The 19,035-nt window shown below is 45.4% G+C and overlaps 1 protein-coding gene across 1 annotated transcript; it reads right to left on the reverse strand.

Annotated features, from left to right (window-relative positions):
- Positions 1-8,397: 8,397 nt before the first annotated feature.
- DUSP1 (dual specificity phosphatase 1) lies at positions 8,398-11,447 on the reverse strand. The gene is made up of 4 exons (XM_006884353.1): positions 10,808-11,447; positions 10,391-10,536; positions 9,825-10,044; positions 8,398-9,452 (listed from the first exon to the last, which is right to left on the reverse strand). The coding sequence occupies exons 1-4, from the start codon at positions 11,172-11,174 to the stop codon at positions 9,082-9,084; spliced, it is 1,104 nt and encodes a 367-aa protein (XP_006884415.1). The 5' UTR covers positions 11,175-11,447; the 3' UTR covers positions 8,398-9,081.
- Between the last annotated feature and the right edge of the window lie 7,588 nt (positions 11,448-19,035).

Consider the following 19,035-nt stretch of genomic DNA (forward strand, 5'->3'; position numbering starts at 1 on the left):
CCCATCCCAATTACCCCAGTCACTGAATCAATCCACCTCATAGAGGGCCTTCCTCTCCTGTGCTGTCCCTCCACCCTCCCAAGCATGATGTCCCTTTCCAAGGACCGGTCTCTCCTCACAACATGTCCAAAGTATGTTAGACGGAGCCTCAGAATCCTTGCCTCCAAGGAGCCACCCGGTTTAACCCTTTCCAGGATGAATCTGTTTGTTTTCCTAGCAGTCCATGGTATTCTCAATACTCTTCTCCAGCACCACAGCTCAAAGGCATCAATTCTCCTTCTATCCTCCTTGGTCATTGTCCAACTCTCTGATGCATAACAGGTGATTGCGAAGACTATGGCCTGTATCAGACGCACCTTAGTCTCCAAAGAGACACCATTGCTCTTCAGCACTTTGGAGAGGTCCCTAAGAGCAGACTTTCCCATGGCAATGCACCTTTTAATTTCCTGGCTGCTGGTGCCAAGACTGTTGACTATGGAGCCAAGCAAACTAAAGCTGTGTACAATCTCAATCTCTTCACCATCCATCCTGATGCTGCCAATTGGTCCAGTGGTGAGAATCTTTGTCTTCTTGACATTGAGCCTCAATCCATATTGTAGGCTGCAGTCCTTGACACTCTGCAGCAGGTGCTTCAGGTCCTCTTCAGTTTCAGCAAGCAGGGTTGTGTCATCCACATAACGCAGATTGTTGATAAATTGTCCACCAATCTTGACCCCACATTTCTCCTCATAGAGCCCAGCCTCCCAGATAATCTGTTCTGCATATAGGTTGAAAAGGTATGGAGATAGGATGCATCCCTGGCGTACGCCCTTCCCAATTTTGAACCATGCAGTGTTCCCTTGCTCTGTTCTGATGACTGCCTCCTGGTCCAAGTATAGGTTTTGCATTAGAACGATCAAGTGTTCTGGGATTCCCATTTTTCTCAGAGTCAGCCATAGTTTGTTATGATTTACCCAGTCAAATGCCTTTGCATAGTCAATGAAACACAGATAGACATTCCTCTGGTATTTCCTGCTTTCAGCCAAGATCCATCTAACATCAGCTACAATATCTCTAGTACCACGACCCCTTCTAAACCCAGCCTGGACTTCTGGTAGTTCTCTGTTGGTGTGCTGTTCCAGTAGTTTTTGGATAATCTTCAGTAAAATCTTGATTGCATGTGAAATCAGTGAGATTGTTCTGTAGTTTTCACATTCTGTTGGGTCACCTTTCTTTGGGATAGGAACAAATATCGATCTCTTCCCGTCAGTTGGCCAAGTGGTCGTTCTCCAGATTTCTTGGCACAATTTGGTGAGCACGTCCATAGCAGCATCTGTTAACTGAAATATGTCAATTGGTATACCATCTATTCCTTACTTACTGAAGATAATCAAAGACTGCCACCCCCAATATGGACTACACCTCAACATCAATAAAACAAAATTCATCACCACTGAGCCAATAAGCAACACAATGATATAAAAAGAAAAGACTATGGTTGTAAACTATTTCGTTTTCCTTGGATCCACAATCAACACCCATGATAGCAGCAGTCAAGAAATTAAAAGGTATCTTGTTTTGGGAAAATTTGCTGTCAAGGACCTCTCCAAAGTGCTTAAAGAACATGATGTAAGTTTTAAAGTATGCCTGATCCAAGCCATGGTATGAAAACAGCAAATGAAAAGTTACTTCCTGTTCATCCGAAGGTTGGACAATGAATAAGGAAGACTAAAGAATAGATGCCTTTGAATTGTAGTATTGGTGAAGAGTACTAAATAACCCATGGACTGGTGAAAGACCAAGTAAGTCTATCTTGAAGAAAGTGCAACCAGTGTGCTCCTTAGAGGCAATGAAGTTAAAACTTGGGCTCACATTCTTTGGTCATATTGTCAGAAGGAGTCAGTCCTTGGAAATAGACATTATGCTGGGAAAGGTGGAGGGTCAGAAAAAAAAAAGAAGAGATGGACTGACCCAGTGACTGGAACAATGGGCTTGAGTATGACAGAGATCAGAGGATGGTACAGGATAGGGAACGTTCAGACGTGTTGTTCAAAGGGTCACTATGGTCACCTGTGGTGCAACTCCCTAGTGGGCAAGGAGTTGCACTGCCTTCCCAAAGTCAAGTGACTGGAATCCATTAGCTACTCTCAGGGAGAAAGATGGGCTATTTTCTCCCGAGGACTTACAGCCTCTGAAATTCCCTAGTTCCAACTCTACAGCAATGAGTTGAATTGTATTGATGAATAAAAGCCAGTCAACCACTCCCTGGGTGCTGAAATCTAGAGCTCAAAAAGAATAAAAGCCTTGTGGGGACTGCTATATCTGACCTCCAGAAAGGGGTACTACCCCACCATCAACACCCATAATATGAAATAAATTCCCATGAGGTCAGACATGTCCCCCACACTTCTGCACCTCTTTCTACTAACCCTAACATCAATATTACTGCTCTACTGGGTCCAAAATCCACTGTAATAGCTCACAGGCCAAACAGAGCCGTCTTAGGGAAGTCAAAAGGCTATAAATCAGGTTGATAGCTGATATACTCAGTCATGACAGATTCCGAAACATGCTCATCTGCCTTCCACATCATGACTTTAGGCCAGTGTCACAAAGCTCCTCGTCCTGCCAATTACGGCTTTCTCTTCTAGCCCTTGAACAAACGTGGGCAAAGGTTCTTAGCTCTGGTTCCATGGGATAGCGGTCCCTAGGTCAGCTCTGTCTCATATTGGGTCTCTGTTGTGGCCACTGCTGCTTTCTTATAGGTCTGGCTGGTGCAAGAATCTCAGGCAGGACGCATTTTCTTGCTGCTTCTTTGCTTGTTGTGAAATTCTCAAAGTCTGCCACTTAATCTGCTCAATTCAGTGGCAAGACTATCCAATCCCTTTATGGATAGGCTAACACACCTTATTCACATATTCCTGTCCATTCACATGGCAAAGTCAATGTCAATAGCTAGGAAACCACTTTGAACAATAAATCTTTTAATATCACAAGAACCAATCAGCTGTCATGGAGTCAGATCTCATACTTGGTAGACTATAACTATGCTGTATGGTGTTTTTAACCACTGATTTTCCAGAAAGGTATTCTAGTGGCCTATATAGAGCATAGCAAGTTGCTAAAGGCCACAAGACTTAGGGGTTCAAATTCACCAGTGGCTCCGATGGACGAAGATGAGCAGTCTCCGCCCTTTAAGAGTTGATTTCCTGTCAAAACTCAATGGAGGGTCGCTATTAGTGGGATTGGCAGTGGGTGAGATTTTTCAAAACTTGATGGCCAAATTTTCTTCAAAGGCATCTCTTGACAAACTGGATCTGCTAACCTCTTGGTTAGAAGTTGAGTGTGTCAATTATTTGCATCACAGTACATTGCTGTGGACTTGGCTCTAATTCATAATGACCTTGCATATAACTGAACAAAATATTGCCTAGTGCTGTGCCATCTTCAGAACTTGATCTTTGGGATGTTGCATTCATTATTGTGATTACTGTGTCAACCCATTTCACTGGGGTTTTCCTTAGACCACAGAAGGCTGCCTTTTTAATCCACTTTCATAGCTTTTGTGTTTCGCCTTTAATTAGGTATTTATGTATTTTCTCCCTTCCCTCATCCCTACTTCCCCGATTTTTATTTGAGAGTAGAAATGATCTGGGCCTATAGGGACTAGGAAATGTTGTTCAATTCAACGGCATAATCAATGAATGAATGAACCTGGTACTTAGCTTTAAAAGTTATAGCCAAAAGATTGTGTTTTGAGGGGTTTTCCTTAGCGGCGCAATTTCGACTACGGTGGTTTTAGCAGCGTGCAAAGTCTTTGTTCTCTGGAGGACGCGGGCAGGGCGCGCCCTGCGCTGTTAAAGGGAAGCAGTGTCAGATCTGTGTTCAGAGGCTGTGGAACAGGCTTGCCTGTAGAACCCCAGGAAAGTCCCAGGAGGTGGGCAGCCAGCCCTACCACCTGCTCTCCAAACTACAACCTGCCGAGGAAAACAGTCCTGGGGTGACCTGGGTCGGCGCGGGGCGGCCCGGGTGAGGTGTGGGAAACCAGAGCTCCAGGCTCGCGGGGCGGGGCCGGCGTTGTTTGCCTCTGTGTATAGCAACCGAAAACCACCACGGCCAGCACTTCTCAGAGGCCGCCCCCACCCCCCTGGTTTAATCTCTTAAACTGATTTGTCAGCAGCAGGAAGTGACATGACAGCTTTCCTCACAAAAGGGAAACTCCTCCGCGTTACCATAGCGACAGAAGCAGGATGATCACAGATTTATATAATCTTAAAGGTATATACAGCATGAGGTCATCCTTGGATGGGCCGGCTTGTTGTTGCTGTTAGGTGCCGGAGGGAAAAGAACGCAGGAGGCTGCGTACCGCGAGCAAAGGAGCTACGATTTGCAAAATTCTTAGGAAAGGGGAGGATGGGGTGGATGCCTTTGGGTTTGGAAAGCATCCTAATGAAATAATGGGTGCCTGCAAACCACAGAAAAGCATGAAGTATATACTGATGTATTTTTTTTCTACCTTAAGGAGTTAGAGAAAGGAGGCTAAGTGGTGCAATAAACTAGCTCTTGGCTGCTAACCTGGTAATCAGCAGTTCGAACTCACTAGCGGCTCCATAGGAGACAAGATTTGGCAATCTGCTCCAGTAAAGATTAAACCCACTGTCATCAACTCGATTTTACACACTCCCTCTTCCCTCTGCACCCTAATTGGCTTTGGAGGCTGTAAATCTTTAGGGGAAAGGAAACTGCCTGTCTTGATTCCTCTGAACTCCCTGTGTAGTAGCCCCACACATTACGCACACATGCCATTGGAAAGAAACCTTATAGAGCAGTTCTCGTCTGTCCCATCAGATCCCAATGAATTATGATTGACTTAATAGATAATTTTTCCCCCTTTTTTTTTCAAATGCCCACAACCATTGCTAGAGTTCTCAAAGGCACAGAACAGCCACCAGAGTTAGAGAGCTGAGAGAAAATGTACCTGTTAGATTTAATTCAAACCAGTGGGGAAACGGAAGGCTGGGAATTGCCAAGGTCATTTTATTAGAAACTCCACTCTCCCGTCTAGTACATTTGAACTAATAGCCACCAGCTTTAAGTCTTTATGGGAGAAGACTGCTCTCTTTGAATGTGGAGCACTGGTGAATTCCAACCACCAAACTTTTGGGTATTTGCAACCCACTACAATAGGAAATCTAAATATATTTCCAGGATTGAAACTAGGTTATTCAATAAGTAAAGTAAGTATGGGTTTGCAAGTGCTTGTAAGGAAGCACAAGTAAGCTTTGCATATTTGGTATCCCAACACTGCCAAGATTGCATAAACTGCCAGGCACCATTGTGGTTATGTGCCATTCAGTTACCTGAGACTCATAGCGACCCTATCCTGAGCCAATCTCACTGTCTCCGACATACCTATACCCATTGCTCCTGTTGCTGTGTCAATCCATCTCCAGGATCTTCCCTTCTTGCTCTGTCCCTCCATCCTTCCAAGCATGATGTCCTTCTCCAAGGACTGGTCCCTTCTAGCAATATGCCCGAAGTATATGAGATGGAACCTCAAAATCCTTGCCTCCAAGGAACAACTCAGTCTCACTCTCTCCAGGACAAACCTGTTTGTTGTCTTGGCAGTCCTTGGTATGTTCAATACTCTTTTCCAGTACCACACTCAAAGGCATCACTTTTCCTTCTGTCATACCTAGGCATTGTCCAGCTCTCTGATGTGTAGCAAGTAATTGCAAAGACCATGGCTTGAATCAGGTTCATCTTAGTCTCTAGATTGATATCACTGCTCTTTAGCATTCTGGACTCCTTATCATTGCAAATTTACTAATTTTATTATTTTCATATTACAAATTAAGAAACTGAAGTACAAATAGGATAAATAACTTTTCTACCCAAAAATTGTATGGTAAAGCCATGGCAAAGTCTAGTTGGCTTCAAAGTTCCTCCTTTTATCACTTCTTCAAACCGTCTTCCAAACTGAATCAAGACTTCAGTCTCTAGTCTTCTTTCAAGCCTGGATTTCAGTATCTGCAGTGTTATTCACTGTGTGCTCTTTGGCTTGTCACTTTACCTTTCTGAGCCTCTATTTTCTCCTCTGTAAAAATGAGATTAGTAACTAGTCCCTCAGGGTTGCTGTCCAGGATTAAATGTGACTGGTACATGACTATTATGACATTATTATTATTATTATTAAATAGTAGTTGTCTCTATTTCAATCTCCCACTGAAAAGCACATATTTGGATGTAGTTCAAGCACTACATGGTGCTGTTGTAATTATTTTAAGATAAGCAGCCTCAGACCAAATATGACATTTCAGAAGAACCTACCTCATGAATTCGATCTTAAAGAAGGATTTATAACCCTGGCTCTGAAGTTGGCAGGAGGTGGATTTGCTTTGCACTGGGAGAAGTGAGAGAATTGTTTTCACTGGCTGCTCCCTCAGGCAGCCACTGTATTTTTCCACTGTGTGGATCACAGTGGATATCCATTTTGGTTCAGCCAGTGCCTGCCAAGCAGAAAGTGATGGCCAGAGCCCATGGAGAAGTCAGTCATGGCATCTGCCACAGACTCGAAGTTGCTGGTACATTTCCACCAGTTGCTTTTTGCAATAGTAAATTTCTAGGGTTTGATAAAAACATTGAGTACACTTTTGTTTTGAAAGGCATGAACATACTTGCAATCGGAAACCGACAGAGGAAGCTAACTTACCAGCTCTGAATAAGTTCTTAGAATTTATAACACAGGGATATTTTAGTCCCGGAGAGTCAGGTGGCAGATCGTGAACCAGCAGAAAAAGGTCAAGGACATGGATTCTGTGTCAAGTCCTCCAATAATGGTACTGGGCCAGGACTACTGGACAGGGCACCCCAGGATAGGTCAAGTGGGATCTTTCCTTTTCTGCTTTCTACAGCACTCTTTGCAGAAATAATCAAGTTGGAGCCACAGCTAAGGAACCAGTAACCCAAGAGCCCCACTGTTATTTAACTCGCCACTTAAGGACTAGCTACCAAGCTAGTTGATACTTTCTGTACTTTAGCATGTTCAGCAAGAGTGAAAAAAAAATAATCAGAATACTGCCTTAGACAAGTCAAATTTAATTGCCTCTATCTTGAAAAAAATTAGGAAATCAAAATGGCAAGAGGCCTAGAGAAGACACTGAGTATGCAATGAGCATACTCTGAGATGTTGACAAGAGATGTACAAACCACATTGGTGGCAGAGAATGATGGTCTGTCTCTACTGTGTGTTTGTGCTTGTCAAGAGGGCCCAGTCCTTGGCAAAAGACATGCTGGGAAAGGTGGAAGGTCAGAGAAAGAGAGCAATACCCTGAACAAGACTGAAAAGGGCTTGAGTATACCATAGATAGTGAGGATGGCACCAGGGTAGGACAAGGTTCCGATCTACGGTTCATCAGGTCGCTAAGTCATAGTTGACTCAATGGCATCTAACAATGTAGTGCTTGCGTTTTCTCACATTCAGTGTGCTTTTTCATAAAAGATCTTTCTGAAAGCAAAAAGGAGAATGTGAGAGAAGCAAGTCATTAAATGTTAAGCACATAGAATTTGGAAGCAAAGCAGATCGAAGGTTCAATTCCCCACCTGTCACTTAGCTACATTAAGCCTCAGCATCTTATTTGCAAAAGGTTCCTGTAGTTGGTTTTAAATACATGTTATGCACATAGCTTCCAGGTCGTGTAACCCTGGTATGTACACTTGCTACACAGAGGTGACTCGTGGTTGCTGTGAAGCAGAACACTGTGACACTGATGTCAAATGCAAGAATGGTTACCCATGGTGGACAGTGTTTGGTGGTGCTCCTCAATTAAAAACAAGCTGAAAGCAGGAGTGGCATCCACTTCCATAATAGCTTGCCTCTGAAAACCCTATGAACCTGGAGAAAGGAGTTATATAGGTGGTCCAGGACTTTCTTTCATAGAGTTGCTATGAGTCACCTACAACTCTGATGGCACTTAACACCAAAATATGCACATAGCTTAGCTGGACTCATTTATGTGAAGTGTTTTGGAAAACCTTATCATCCTTATAAACTTTTCATCCAGCAGAGCTCCGAAGATTAAGACTTTCCCTACAATCTTGAGGAAAGTATGAAATTAAAAACGCAATCAAGGTATAAAGCCTTTTCTTCCTAACCTCAGTTCTGGGGACAGCTGGACTCGACTCTCTGGGTCACCCAGAAGTTACACTGTTTTGAACTAAAAGTTAAGCTACAGTGTGTTTCATGACAGGTAACACTTCCCTGTCTCCCTTGTAATCCAGCCATCTTAGGGACCGAGGAGTCAAAAGGGATGGGATCAAATCCCAAAGCACAAATGTTTTAGCTTTTTGACCAAATTCTCCCATTTCACTCAGGGTTGAGGAGCAGGACAGAAACTTGCCAAAGAAATAAAGCATGCGATTTCAATAGAAATACTATAATTTATTCTGTTGTATAAAAAAGGTCATCCTTATGTAATAAAATGTCTTCTTAGAAGAAGAAATATATTATTTCAGGTCATAAATAATCAGCAAACATACAACTGTTGGCAACTTAAAAAACACAAAACAGAGCAACACTGATGTTTCCTATCAGTGCTGGAAACAAACCTGCTTAGGATCTATTTACAGGACATTACAGTACTTAAACACAAAAATTGAGGTATTTGGCTTTTCTGGGAGTAGACAATGACATTTGTGAAGGCAGCCCACCTACACAAAAATAAATAAGGTATATTTCTCATGTGTATGTATGTGTTGTCGGGAATGGTAATACTGGTAGGTATGTCAAGCATGAAGTTTCTACAAAAAATGGGGGCAAGCAAAAAGAAACTGGCTCATACAGAGTCCTTTCCCTTCTGCCCCTTTTTGTCAGAGGGACTTGATGTACCCACTGTAAATTGGCCCCAAATGTGCTGAGTTCAGCAATCGTCTAGACTTTGAAGTCATTCACTATGACTGTTGAGGAACCCAGTGGAAGTCAGGTGAAATTAAATAAATAAGGACCAGCTCAAGAGTCCCCTGCCCCAGAGTTATTGCATTTCTCCTGCCAAGGAGCCTGGAGTCCTGGTAAGTTGTGAAGTTCAGATCACCTCCCGTGGTGCCTCAGCAGCTGGGAGAGGTCGTGATGGGGCTCTGAAGGTAGCTCAATGCACTGTTCGTGGAGTGAACGGGGATGGAGACAGGGAAGTTGAAGACAGTGGTAGTGGAGGTGCCTCGGTCCAGCACAGCCATGGCGGGACTCCCAGCCTCAGCTGAGCAGTGGGGGGCCAGGACCTGGGACTCAAACTGCAGCAGCTGGCCCATAAAGCTGAAGTTAGGAGAGATGATGCTTCTCCTTTGCTTCACAAATTCAAAGGCCTCGTCCAGCTTGACTCGGTTAGTCCTCATGAGGTAAGCAAGGCAGATGGTGGCTGAGCGGGATATGCCTGCCTGGCAGTGGACAAATACCCTTCCTCCAGCATTCTTGATGGAATCTGGCAAACAAAAGAGCAGTTTGTCATTTGAGAGCTTACAAGAACAAACCCAACCCAGAAGTTTTATAGAAGTGCCTATAAATCTTATGTTACTGGTCCAGAGGTGCTCAATGTTCTTGCATGGCACCAGAGACCATTCTTGTAAGCAATGCTAGTGCTGTACAAAGAATAGTAAGGGATTTCACCCCAGGCCCAGCATCTCCACTAGGCTGACTGATCTCAGACAAGTCAATTCAGTTCTGAGCCCATTTGCTAATTTGTAAAATTTAGAGGGTTAATTTCCACACCAGATTGGAGCCTGCTCAAAAATCACACTCAAGTCCTTGTTGAGTGACAGAAATGGGGGAGAGGTGGAGGTATGTTTTCATTTACCTATGAAGTCAATTGCCTCATTGAACCAGGAGCTGATGTCTGCCTTGTGGTTGTCCTCCACAGGGATGCTCTTATACTGGTAATGCCCTTCAAAATGGTTGGGGCAATTGGCTGAAACGTTGATCAAGGCGGTGATGCCCAGGGCATCCAGCATGTCTTTGCGAGAAGCGTGATAGGCACTGCCCAGGTACAGGAAGGGTAAGATCTCCACGGGGCCACCCTGAAACACAGGAAAATCCAACATTCGTCAAGCATGCCCAAAGTTAACAGTGCCCACATCTCCCCTTCAGTCTCCCTGCTAGAAAACTTCACGTCAAATTCAAGTGAACTTCTCAATGCTGTTGGAGAATCCATCAACAGGAGACAAGACTCATTTGGTTCCACACAGTAGGGCTTACAGGTCAATTTTACAGTGCCAGGGATTGTGGTGGTGGTGAACCAAGTTCTATTCCTGTATCCCTTAAATTGTAAATAAATAGAGGCTCCCTTGTATATTCTTACTGGCACTGCCCTTTCAAGTCTTTGCCAATTGTCACTTTTCCCCTCTGGCACAGGCCCCAACTAACCTGATCATAGAGTGGGGTGCTGCAGGAACTACATCCTGAGTCGGCGCTGTCAGGGACGTGAGTACTCAGAGGGAGGCTAAGCCCCATGGGGGTCGATTGTTTGCTGCACAGCTCCGGGCAGGAAGCCGAAAAAGCTTCATATCCTCCTGGGAATGCAAAGACAATTTTTTTCCTCATTAGTTCTTCTGGAGAGGACACCTTCATACAACACTTCCACCCACCCGGGCTGGAAGTTTACATGGGGAGAAGCCAAAGTCTTTGTTCCTTCCTAGAGCCCAACAAAGCCAATGACAAGTCCCGAGAGGGATGATTCTAGCGCCCATGCGCTCAAAGTAGAGCCGCCTCCCCAGAAGCAGGGGGCCAAGGGTCCCCCGCAATGCCTTTGCAAGCCGGTCTCGAGCATCCCCGGAGGCTTACCTTTGAGGAAGAAGACTTGTGTGGCCCGAGCCTCCCGGCAGAGCGCGCCAGCGGCCAGAGCCAGGGTGCCGTCGCGCTTGGCGCAGTCCAGCGAGGCGCTGCGCTCGTCCAGCAGCACCACGGCGTGGTAGGCGCCCGTCAGCAGGCGGCCGCGCAGCTCCGAGTTGGGAACGATGTGCTCCAAGCTCATGGCGCCCTTGGCGCGGCGCCGCACGATGGTGCTGAAGCGCACGTTGACAGAGCCCGCGATGTGGCCGGCGTTGAAAGCAAAGAAGGAGCGGCAGTCGAGCAGCAGGCAGTGCGCCGCGCGCTCCCGCAGCAGCGTCCGCAGGCTTCCAGCGTCCAGGGAGCCCACTTCCATGACCATGGCCTGACCCAGCGCCCCCAGTGTGCACACTGCTTCGATGCTTTGTTTTCGGAAACCAAAGGCGGACAGGCGGCTTTCGAGGAAAAGCGCGATCCGGGGGATCCGGGGTCTGTTCGCCTCAAACCAAGAACGACTTTTGTACAGAACAGAGGGGCGTGAGGCGGAACTCCTAGCTGTCTCAGCTTTCTGCAGCTGTCCCTTCTGCCCCTCTAGCCCGCGTGGAAACTCCAGCTCAGCGTCCTTCTCAGCGAGCTGAGCCCTAGGGAGCGGGCTTATATGAGTCTTCGCCTTGAAGGCGGGGCTGGGCTGGGCGCCGCTGGGGGAGGGGAATTGTTTGTTTGAATGGTGGTCACGTGGTCTGTGGTGACGTCACCACCCAGCCCGACCCGGCGCCAGGAGAACCAGAGGCAAAAGACGTCATCGGCCTCGGAGCAGAGTCCGCTCGCGGCGCGCTGGCTTGAGCGGCCCCCAGCCCGCCAGCCGCCCGGCGCGTCCTCGGGGACCTGGCCCGCGCGGCTCTCCGGGCACAGCAGAGCGAGGAGGGCGCGCTGCCAGCCTCGAGCCGACATCCCCTAGGCAGCGGCCAGGACAGCGGGCAGAGTGCCTCCACCCTCTGCTCTCTTTCCTGCCCTTCCGCGCCACCCGAGAGAGGACAAAGGGGCTGACTGAGCCTGTGCACACATTTGTGCCCGTTTCTCTCATTTTCCCGTCACTCACAGCAGGAAGACTGAGGTCAAAGGAAAATAAATTTGCTTTTCCAGCCTCACATTGCGAGGAATTCATGAAACCTGAGGAGGCGGGTGGGCAGAGGCATCTGAGAAGGGGGGGGGGGGGGGGGGGGGAAAAGGAAGCCACCTTTGTTTACTGAAATGTTGTCACCCGGAATGGTCAGAGTGTGAGGCGGGGTGCAGGAGATCAGGGAAATAGTTTCCTTATCTTTGGGGCCTTTTTAACCCAACTACTTTTTATAAATTGACATTTATTTAACAAGTAAAAGAGCACTCTCTTTAAGCCACCAAAATTGTTACTCTTAGTCATGTGGTGGCTAGAACACTTCGGGGCAGAGAAGCCTGGACAAGGGACTGGAATCAACCTGGGGCCGCAAGAGCGCCAAGTGGATTTCAGGGTTTGATGTCCATAGTGGGGTGATACCTAGCGCGGCCCAACAGCGCCCCCAGAGGCCGACAGGCACTTTCCACTTTTCTCGTCTAGCTCACTCAAGGCACAAACGGGCTAGTTTGGGCTCAGGAATTGGGGAGGGGGGTCCCTGTAGAGAAGAAGAGAAGCGGTTGGACTTCCCGCACTCGAGTCCTCGACATCGGTAAGGGCTGAACTTGAAATCCAATCCTTAGACGCTTCAGAACTGGGCCCCACCCCACCCTGACACTAGGGGAGACCTTTGCCGTTACCGCACCCAGAATCATAAAGGCGGACCCTGAGCTTGAGGCAACACCGATGTGCAAGGTACACAAACATAAACATTGCGCCACGGGGCTGGGTTCCGAGTCAGGAACATTCTGCGGTTTCTGCCCCTCTCCTGGGGGGGATTTCACCCGTCGCCCTAGGCTGTAATTGCTCTGGAGATTGGATCAGTGGGGGCAACTTCTGTATTTGCCTCGCCTTTGTCTCCACACATCCTCAAACGTTTTGTCAAAGTTTTTCTATAAAAGTGAGGGCATTGGGCCCTTTAATTTTTTTTTTTAAGGGTGTTTTCTTATCTTCAGATGAACGTTGGCGGAGGACTACAAAGATATCTCAGACCAGACAACACTCTCCCAGTATCTTAAAAAAAAAAAAAGAGGGGAGGAAGAAAAAAATGCTTTATTTGTTTATACTACTTATTCAGCTGAGGAACTCAACATATTTTATGCATTGAATCATAGACTATTACAGCTGCTGACTTTTCACTGCATACCGGGATAATTTGTTCTTTTAAAAAAAAAAAACACACGAAAAAACCCAAGAGCATCCATTTATACTTATGCATATTCAGAGGCAACTCGTGGTCGCTGTGAAGCTGAACACTGACACTGACGTGTCAAATGCGATAATGGTTACCCATGGCAGACAGTGTTTGGTGGCGCTCCCTGGCTAAAACAAGCTTGGAAGCAGGAGTGGCATCCACTTCTGTAAATAGCTTGCCTCGGGAAATCCTATGAACCTGGAGAAAGGATGAAAATCACGCAACTGTCCAGGGCTTTCGTTCATAGGGTCGCTATAAGTCTCCTATGACTCCACGGCACTTAACAACTAACATTACAAATTCCCATTATACAAAAGCATTCTGTAGAAATATACTTTTCTTTTATTGGAATGTCCTCCCTGTTGGTCTAGGTGCCTCTCTGGCGATTAGAACTCACCAGAGGCTTCAGGAAGAAGACAAAGCCAAATCCCTGCCATATACAGCCTCAGAAAAACTTGAGGGAGGGTTGGCTTTGAGGCAGCTCCAACTCAGTAGCAATGAGTTGAGGTGTTGAGTTTTCATACAAATATAAACTAAATTTATATATACAGTGATGGCCCAATGTAGTCAAAGAGTTGGTTATCTGCTGACCTCATTGGATTTTACCTCTTATCCTTTGTTAGGAAAGCATAGAGAAGTTGGCTTGAAACCTAGACTATCATTTTGTTCCTGGAAGATCCTAAGTGAACCTCTGAGTTCATATCTGTTCAATGGATATATAACAACCAACTTTGTGGCTGGTTTGAGATAAAAGTGAAAGATGGTATGTGGGCCTTATCCCACTCCTGTTCATTATGACTCATCCCGCCTCTTGGTTTTCCCCTTCCCAACAGAGCAGCTCTTATGTCATCATGTCTCTGTGCATTGCAGGTTGAAATGGCACCAGAACTTGGAGAGAAGCCAAACACTAATGAGAGAAGCCAAGATAGTGGCCCTGGTATCTCCCCAGCTTAAAAAAAAAAAAGACCATTAAGACCAGCAAATACAATGTCACATTCCAAGAAACAAACGGTAAAGGTGAAGCCACCAAAGCACCCAATCCTGGTAGTGGTGATGCTTCTGGCTTGTGGTGGAGCCAACAAGAGGCCAAGAGACACAAGGCTGGGTTTGGGGTTGACTGGCAAAGGGAAATGTAAATGATTAAATGAGTGTTACCTGAGGAAAAGAATTGTGTTTTGAACTGAGCTTTTCCCAATTCTGAGTGTGCTTAGAAAGAAATTGACAGAGCTTCTTTGTGGAATGCTGGGAAGAGTGCAGGGACATTGGACTCAGCCTAGACTCCTCATTATGAGTATGTGTCTTTGAGTATGTCACTTTCTCTCTCTTTGAGTCTCTGTTCCCTTCTTTGTGTGATGGAGATAATAGCATTTAACTCTAGGGGATGTGGTGAAGAATGCATGTAAGAATGTAGCTGAGTTTGTAATGTCTTACAGTCTGTCTTAATCCTACTCAAGTCTGTCTTGGGATCATAGGAGGAGAAAACTTGGAGTTCCCACAGAACATTATCAGAACAACCTCCTGATCCCTCAGAACATTAGGCCTTGCCTGGGCTTGTAGCCTAAGAACAACGTGATGGCAATCACCGTCTTTAGCATGTTTTCTGGTGTTACATGTGACAGCTGGCTTAACATTTTTAAGCCTCAGTTTCCCCAATTCTAAACTGAGAATAATACCCACCTGTTGTCAGCTGCCTTTCAGTTGCTCCATTCTACACCATCTTCCAAGGGAACTCTAGTGGTGTACTTCGTAGAGAGCTGCACTGCTAGTGGAAAGGCCACACTGCGGTGGTGATTCAAATCCTTCGGCCACTTGCCAAAAGAAAGGTGAGCATTCTTCTGCTCTGTGATCAATAGACTGTGAAAATGCGCTGTAAGATCAGCTATGAGTTGGTCTGACTCAATGTACGTTCAAGTCTGTTGTTGTGGCTACTGTGGATTTTGACTCAAGTTCCAGCACTGTATCAGCTCCTGTCCTGTTGTGATTCATAGGGTTTTCATTGGTTAATTTTCAGAAGTGCGTAACCAGGTGTTTCTTCTTAGAATATCTTAGTATGGAAGTGCCACTGAAACTGGTCCAACATGGGTGACCCTGCTGGTTATTTAAATACTCATGGTATAGCTTTCAGCATCACAGCAGCATCCAAGCCACCAGATGACAAACTGACAGATACGTAATAGGGCATCCATCCAGGACTAAACAGAACAAGATGTGTTGAAGGACATACTATGTACCTTGTCAGAGAAGGTGCTCTTGGGAGAGGGAACTGGGTCCCATAAGCTTGTTTGTTTCAGAACCCATGACCCATTTTATTGTCTCTCCTCAGCTCTGGTGGTCCCCTCTCTTGCTTAGTGTTCTTTCATGATTCCCTCTTTTCTGCCAAATGCACAGCCCACCACCACCTTGACCATATCTGGCAAACAAATGGGCCTGAATTTCTGAAAGTTGCCCATCCTTTCCCACCCCAACACCTCTGCTCACTGTGCCACCCCTCCCCCTACTGTATGAGGTGGTACCTCCACTCCTTCCCCTCCTTGATCCCTGTGGAAATCTTCCTCCTCTTCTAAAACTCCAAGTCCTCTCTGTGAAGCCTCCCTAGGCCTTAGAAACCTTTCTGAACTTTTTGTATAAAAGCCACTTGGACTTTTTGTCTTACTCTCCTGGAGACAGAGCCCATGTTTTTCTCAGTTTTGCATCCCCAGCCCCACTGCCTTTGATGCAGTGCCTGGCTCATAGCAGTTTGGTTCATGATTTGTAGAATGATATGAGAAATTTTGTTGTTGTTGTTGTTGTAAAATACCCTGTTGAAAGTGTCAGAAGAAAAGGAAAAGGAAATTGCCATTTATTGAGCCCCTCCTCTGCACCAGGGTCATTAAAGGTACTGTTTCACCAGCTCCTCATCAGTGACCCTGTGACACAGCTATTATTCCTGTTTAATAGGCAAAGAAACAGACTAGGAGTTGATACTGCCCAAGGTCATGCAGCTGGGGATCATCAGTTACAGATTCAAGCCCGAGGCCAGCCAATTCAAGAGATGGGGCCAGCCCCAGGCATCTGACCATACTGGCTTATTAAGGCCTCTGTCTGTGTCTGGCCAAACCTCTAAACTTCTAAACCTCTAAACCCCAGCTTGCCTGTCACCCTTTTCACTGGGCTGAGTGGTTTCTGGTACCAGTCCTGGAGGGTCCATAAAGCTTCACAGTAGCCCCAACTTAGGCCCTGATCTCCCTACTGCCTCTCCACAGTCGTTCAGTGGCTGGTGTTTGGGGAAGCCATAAGCAGGGAGACTTGGGTCCACCCAGAGGGGCTGGTGAGGGATGTCTTCATCCTCCACACCCACGCTATTAGGACACAGTCAACAGTTATTAAACAATCCCTACAAGCAGATCTCCACAGTCAGGCATGGAAGAGCCTGCACCTCCAGCCCCATCACTGGACAGACAAGGTGGCCAGAGAGGCTGGGCAACCTGACCAAAGTAATACAGTGACCAGAACATTCTACCTCCGGTCAGCATTGTGTGAGCTGTTTTCAGTTAGCAGTGCTTACCTCTGAAGGGTGGAGTTACTTTCGTTTTGTTCAATATAGCTCTTTTATATGATTGCCTTTTTTACACTGTGATATACAAAACAACACATCTGCCAACTCAATTTCTACACATATAATTACATTGTACCACCATTGTTACGGAGTTCTGGTGGCTTAGTGGCAAGAAGTTGTGCTGCAGAACCGAAAACATACAATTTGAATCCAGAAGGATGGGTAACCTCCTTCCATGCGATTAACTGCCTCTGAAAACCCACTGAGAGTCAGCTATGGGTTGGTTCCAACTCAACAGTACACAACAACCACCACCATTGTTACTATCTTTTTCTGAATTATTTAATCAGAATTACCAAAAACTCTGTATTAATCTTTTTTTTAACATAAAATGTGTAACTTTTAATCAGGTTGTTATGTTGTTGTTGTTGTTATGTGCCGTCGAGTCACTTGTGACTCATAGTGACCCTATGTACAACAGCCCTAAACTCTGCTCTGTCCTGTGCCTATCGCACCGTCTCTGACACTCCCATCCCGATTATCCCAGTCACTGAATCAATCCACCTCATAGAGGCCCTTCCCCTCCTGCGCTGTCCCTCCACCCTCCCAAGCATGATGTTCTTCTCCAAGGACTGGTCTCTCCTTACAACATGTCCAAGGAGCCACCCGGTTTAACCCTTTCCAGGATGAATCTGTTTGTTTTCCTAGCAGTTCATGGTATTCTCAATACTCTTCTCCAGCACCACAGCTCAAAGGCATCAATTCTCCTTCTATCCTCCTTGGTCATTGTCCAACTCTCTGATGCATAACAAATGACTGCAAAGACCATGGCCTGTATCAGACGCACCTTAGTCTCCAGAGAGACACCATTGCTCTTCAGTACTTTGGAGAGGTCCCTAACAGCAGACTTTCCCATGGCAATGCACCTTTTAATTTCCTGGCTACTAGTGCCAAGAGTGTTGACTGCGGAGTCAAGCAAACTAAAGCTGTGAACAATCTCAATCTCTTCACCATTCAACTTAATGCTGCCAATTGGTCCAGTGGTGAGTGTGTGTAGTATTTAATCAGGTAAGAAATTTAAAAAAAAATATGAGCAAGCAACTATATTGAAAGAGACAACATTGTTTGTTGTTAAAGGCACATTATAGAAATTGAAAGAGCAAAGTTTTTGTGATATAGATATAGATAGATACGTGTGTGTGTGTGTGTGTGTGTGTGTGTGTGTGTGTGTATGTTTTCTATCACTTTAAAAATGAAGGAGCTAAAACAAGATAGATTCAGGGTGTTTTCCTGGGTTAGAATCCCAGTTTGACAATTCACTGTGTATCCTTGGCCAAATTACTTTGGAATTTAGGCTCTTCATCTATATAATGAGGCTGATAATAGCTCCTATCTCATAGTTCTGAGAGGAAGATTACACGAGACAGGAATCAACAAAATATAGACCATGAGTCAAATCCAGCCCACCACTTTTTTTTTAACTATTTTTTCCCCCTGACACCTCTTTTTGCATCCAGCAGCTGCTTCATGGGAGAAAGATAGACAGTCTCCTGTGTGACTGCCCTGAAAACCCCATTGGAGGGCCATCTATGGGTCAGTTCCAACTTGATATCTAACAGTAAGAAGGTAAGAATATTTGCCTGTTTGTTTTTTATGACCGAGGGAGAAAAGCAAAAGTAGAATAATTTTTTATACATAAAAGTCATAGGAAATTCAAATTTTGGTGCATATCAAGTCTTATTAGAACCAGCCATATCCATTTGTTTATGTATTGTCTGTGGCTGCCTTTGCCCTCCAACGTGAGTTGAGTAGTTGCAATGTCTAAAACATTTACCTCTGGCCCTGTACAGGAAAAGTTTGCCAATCCTGATATGAGCTCATGTATGAAAAGCACTTTAGAACAATGATTGGCACAGGAAAAGCAGCTAGTAAACTTTGTTATTACTATTATATGAATACTCACAAAAATCTCCTCCCTTAGAATGTTTAAAAGCGTGAATGGCTTTTGTATGTCACTGAGTTTAAGGCATTTTTCTCATATTTTTAACATCCCCCAAGATGATATGTTATAGTTTAATTGACAGAGCTTTTCCTTCTTAATGATGTCAAAATTAATGCAGTGCTTACAATGGAGTTTTAAATGGTTTGAACAGTTTATCCTCAACTGCTAACCTAAAGAAAAAAAGCTGAGGAAATCAGCTGTCAAGGACCTCTTTAAAGTATCAAAGTGCAAGGATGTCAGTTGGAAGACTAAGACATGCTTGATCCAAGCTATTATTATTATTGTGTGTGTTGAGTCTGTACCTGACCCTACAGCAGGTTTCCAGAGGCAGTAAATCCCACAGGACGAGATTGCCCGTCCT

The sequence above is a fragment of the Elephantulus edwardii genome, unplaced genomic scaffold, assembly GCF_000299155.1.
Source record: "Elephantulus edwardii isolate Elephantulus edwardi_28Jun2011 unplaced genomic scaffold, EleEdw1.0 scaffold00033, whole genome shotgun sequence".
Taxonomy (NCBI): domain Eukaryota; kingdom Metazoa; phylum Chordata; class Mammalia; order Macroscelidea; family Macroscelididae; genus Elephantulus; species Elephantulus edwardii.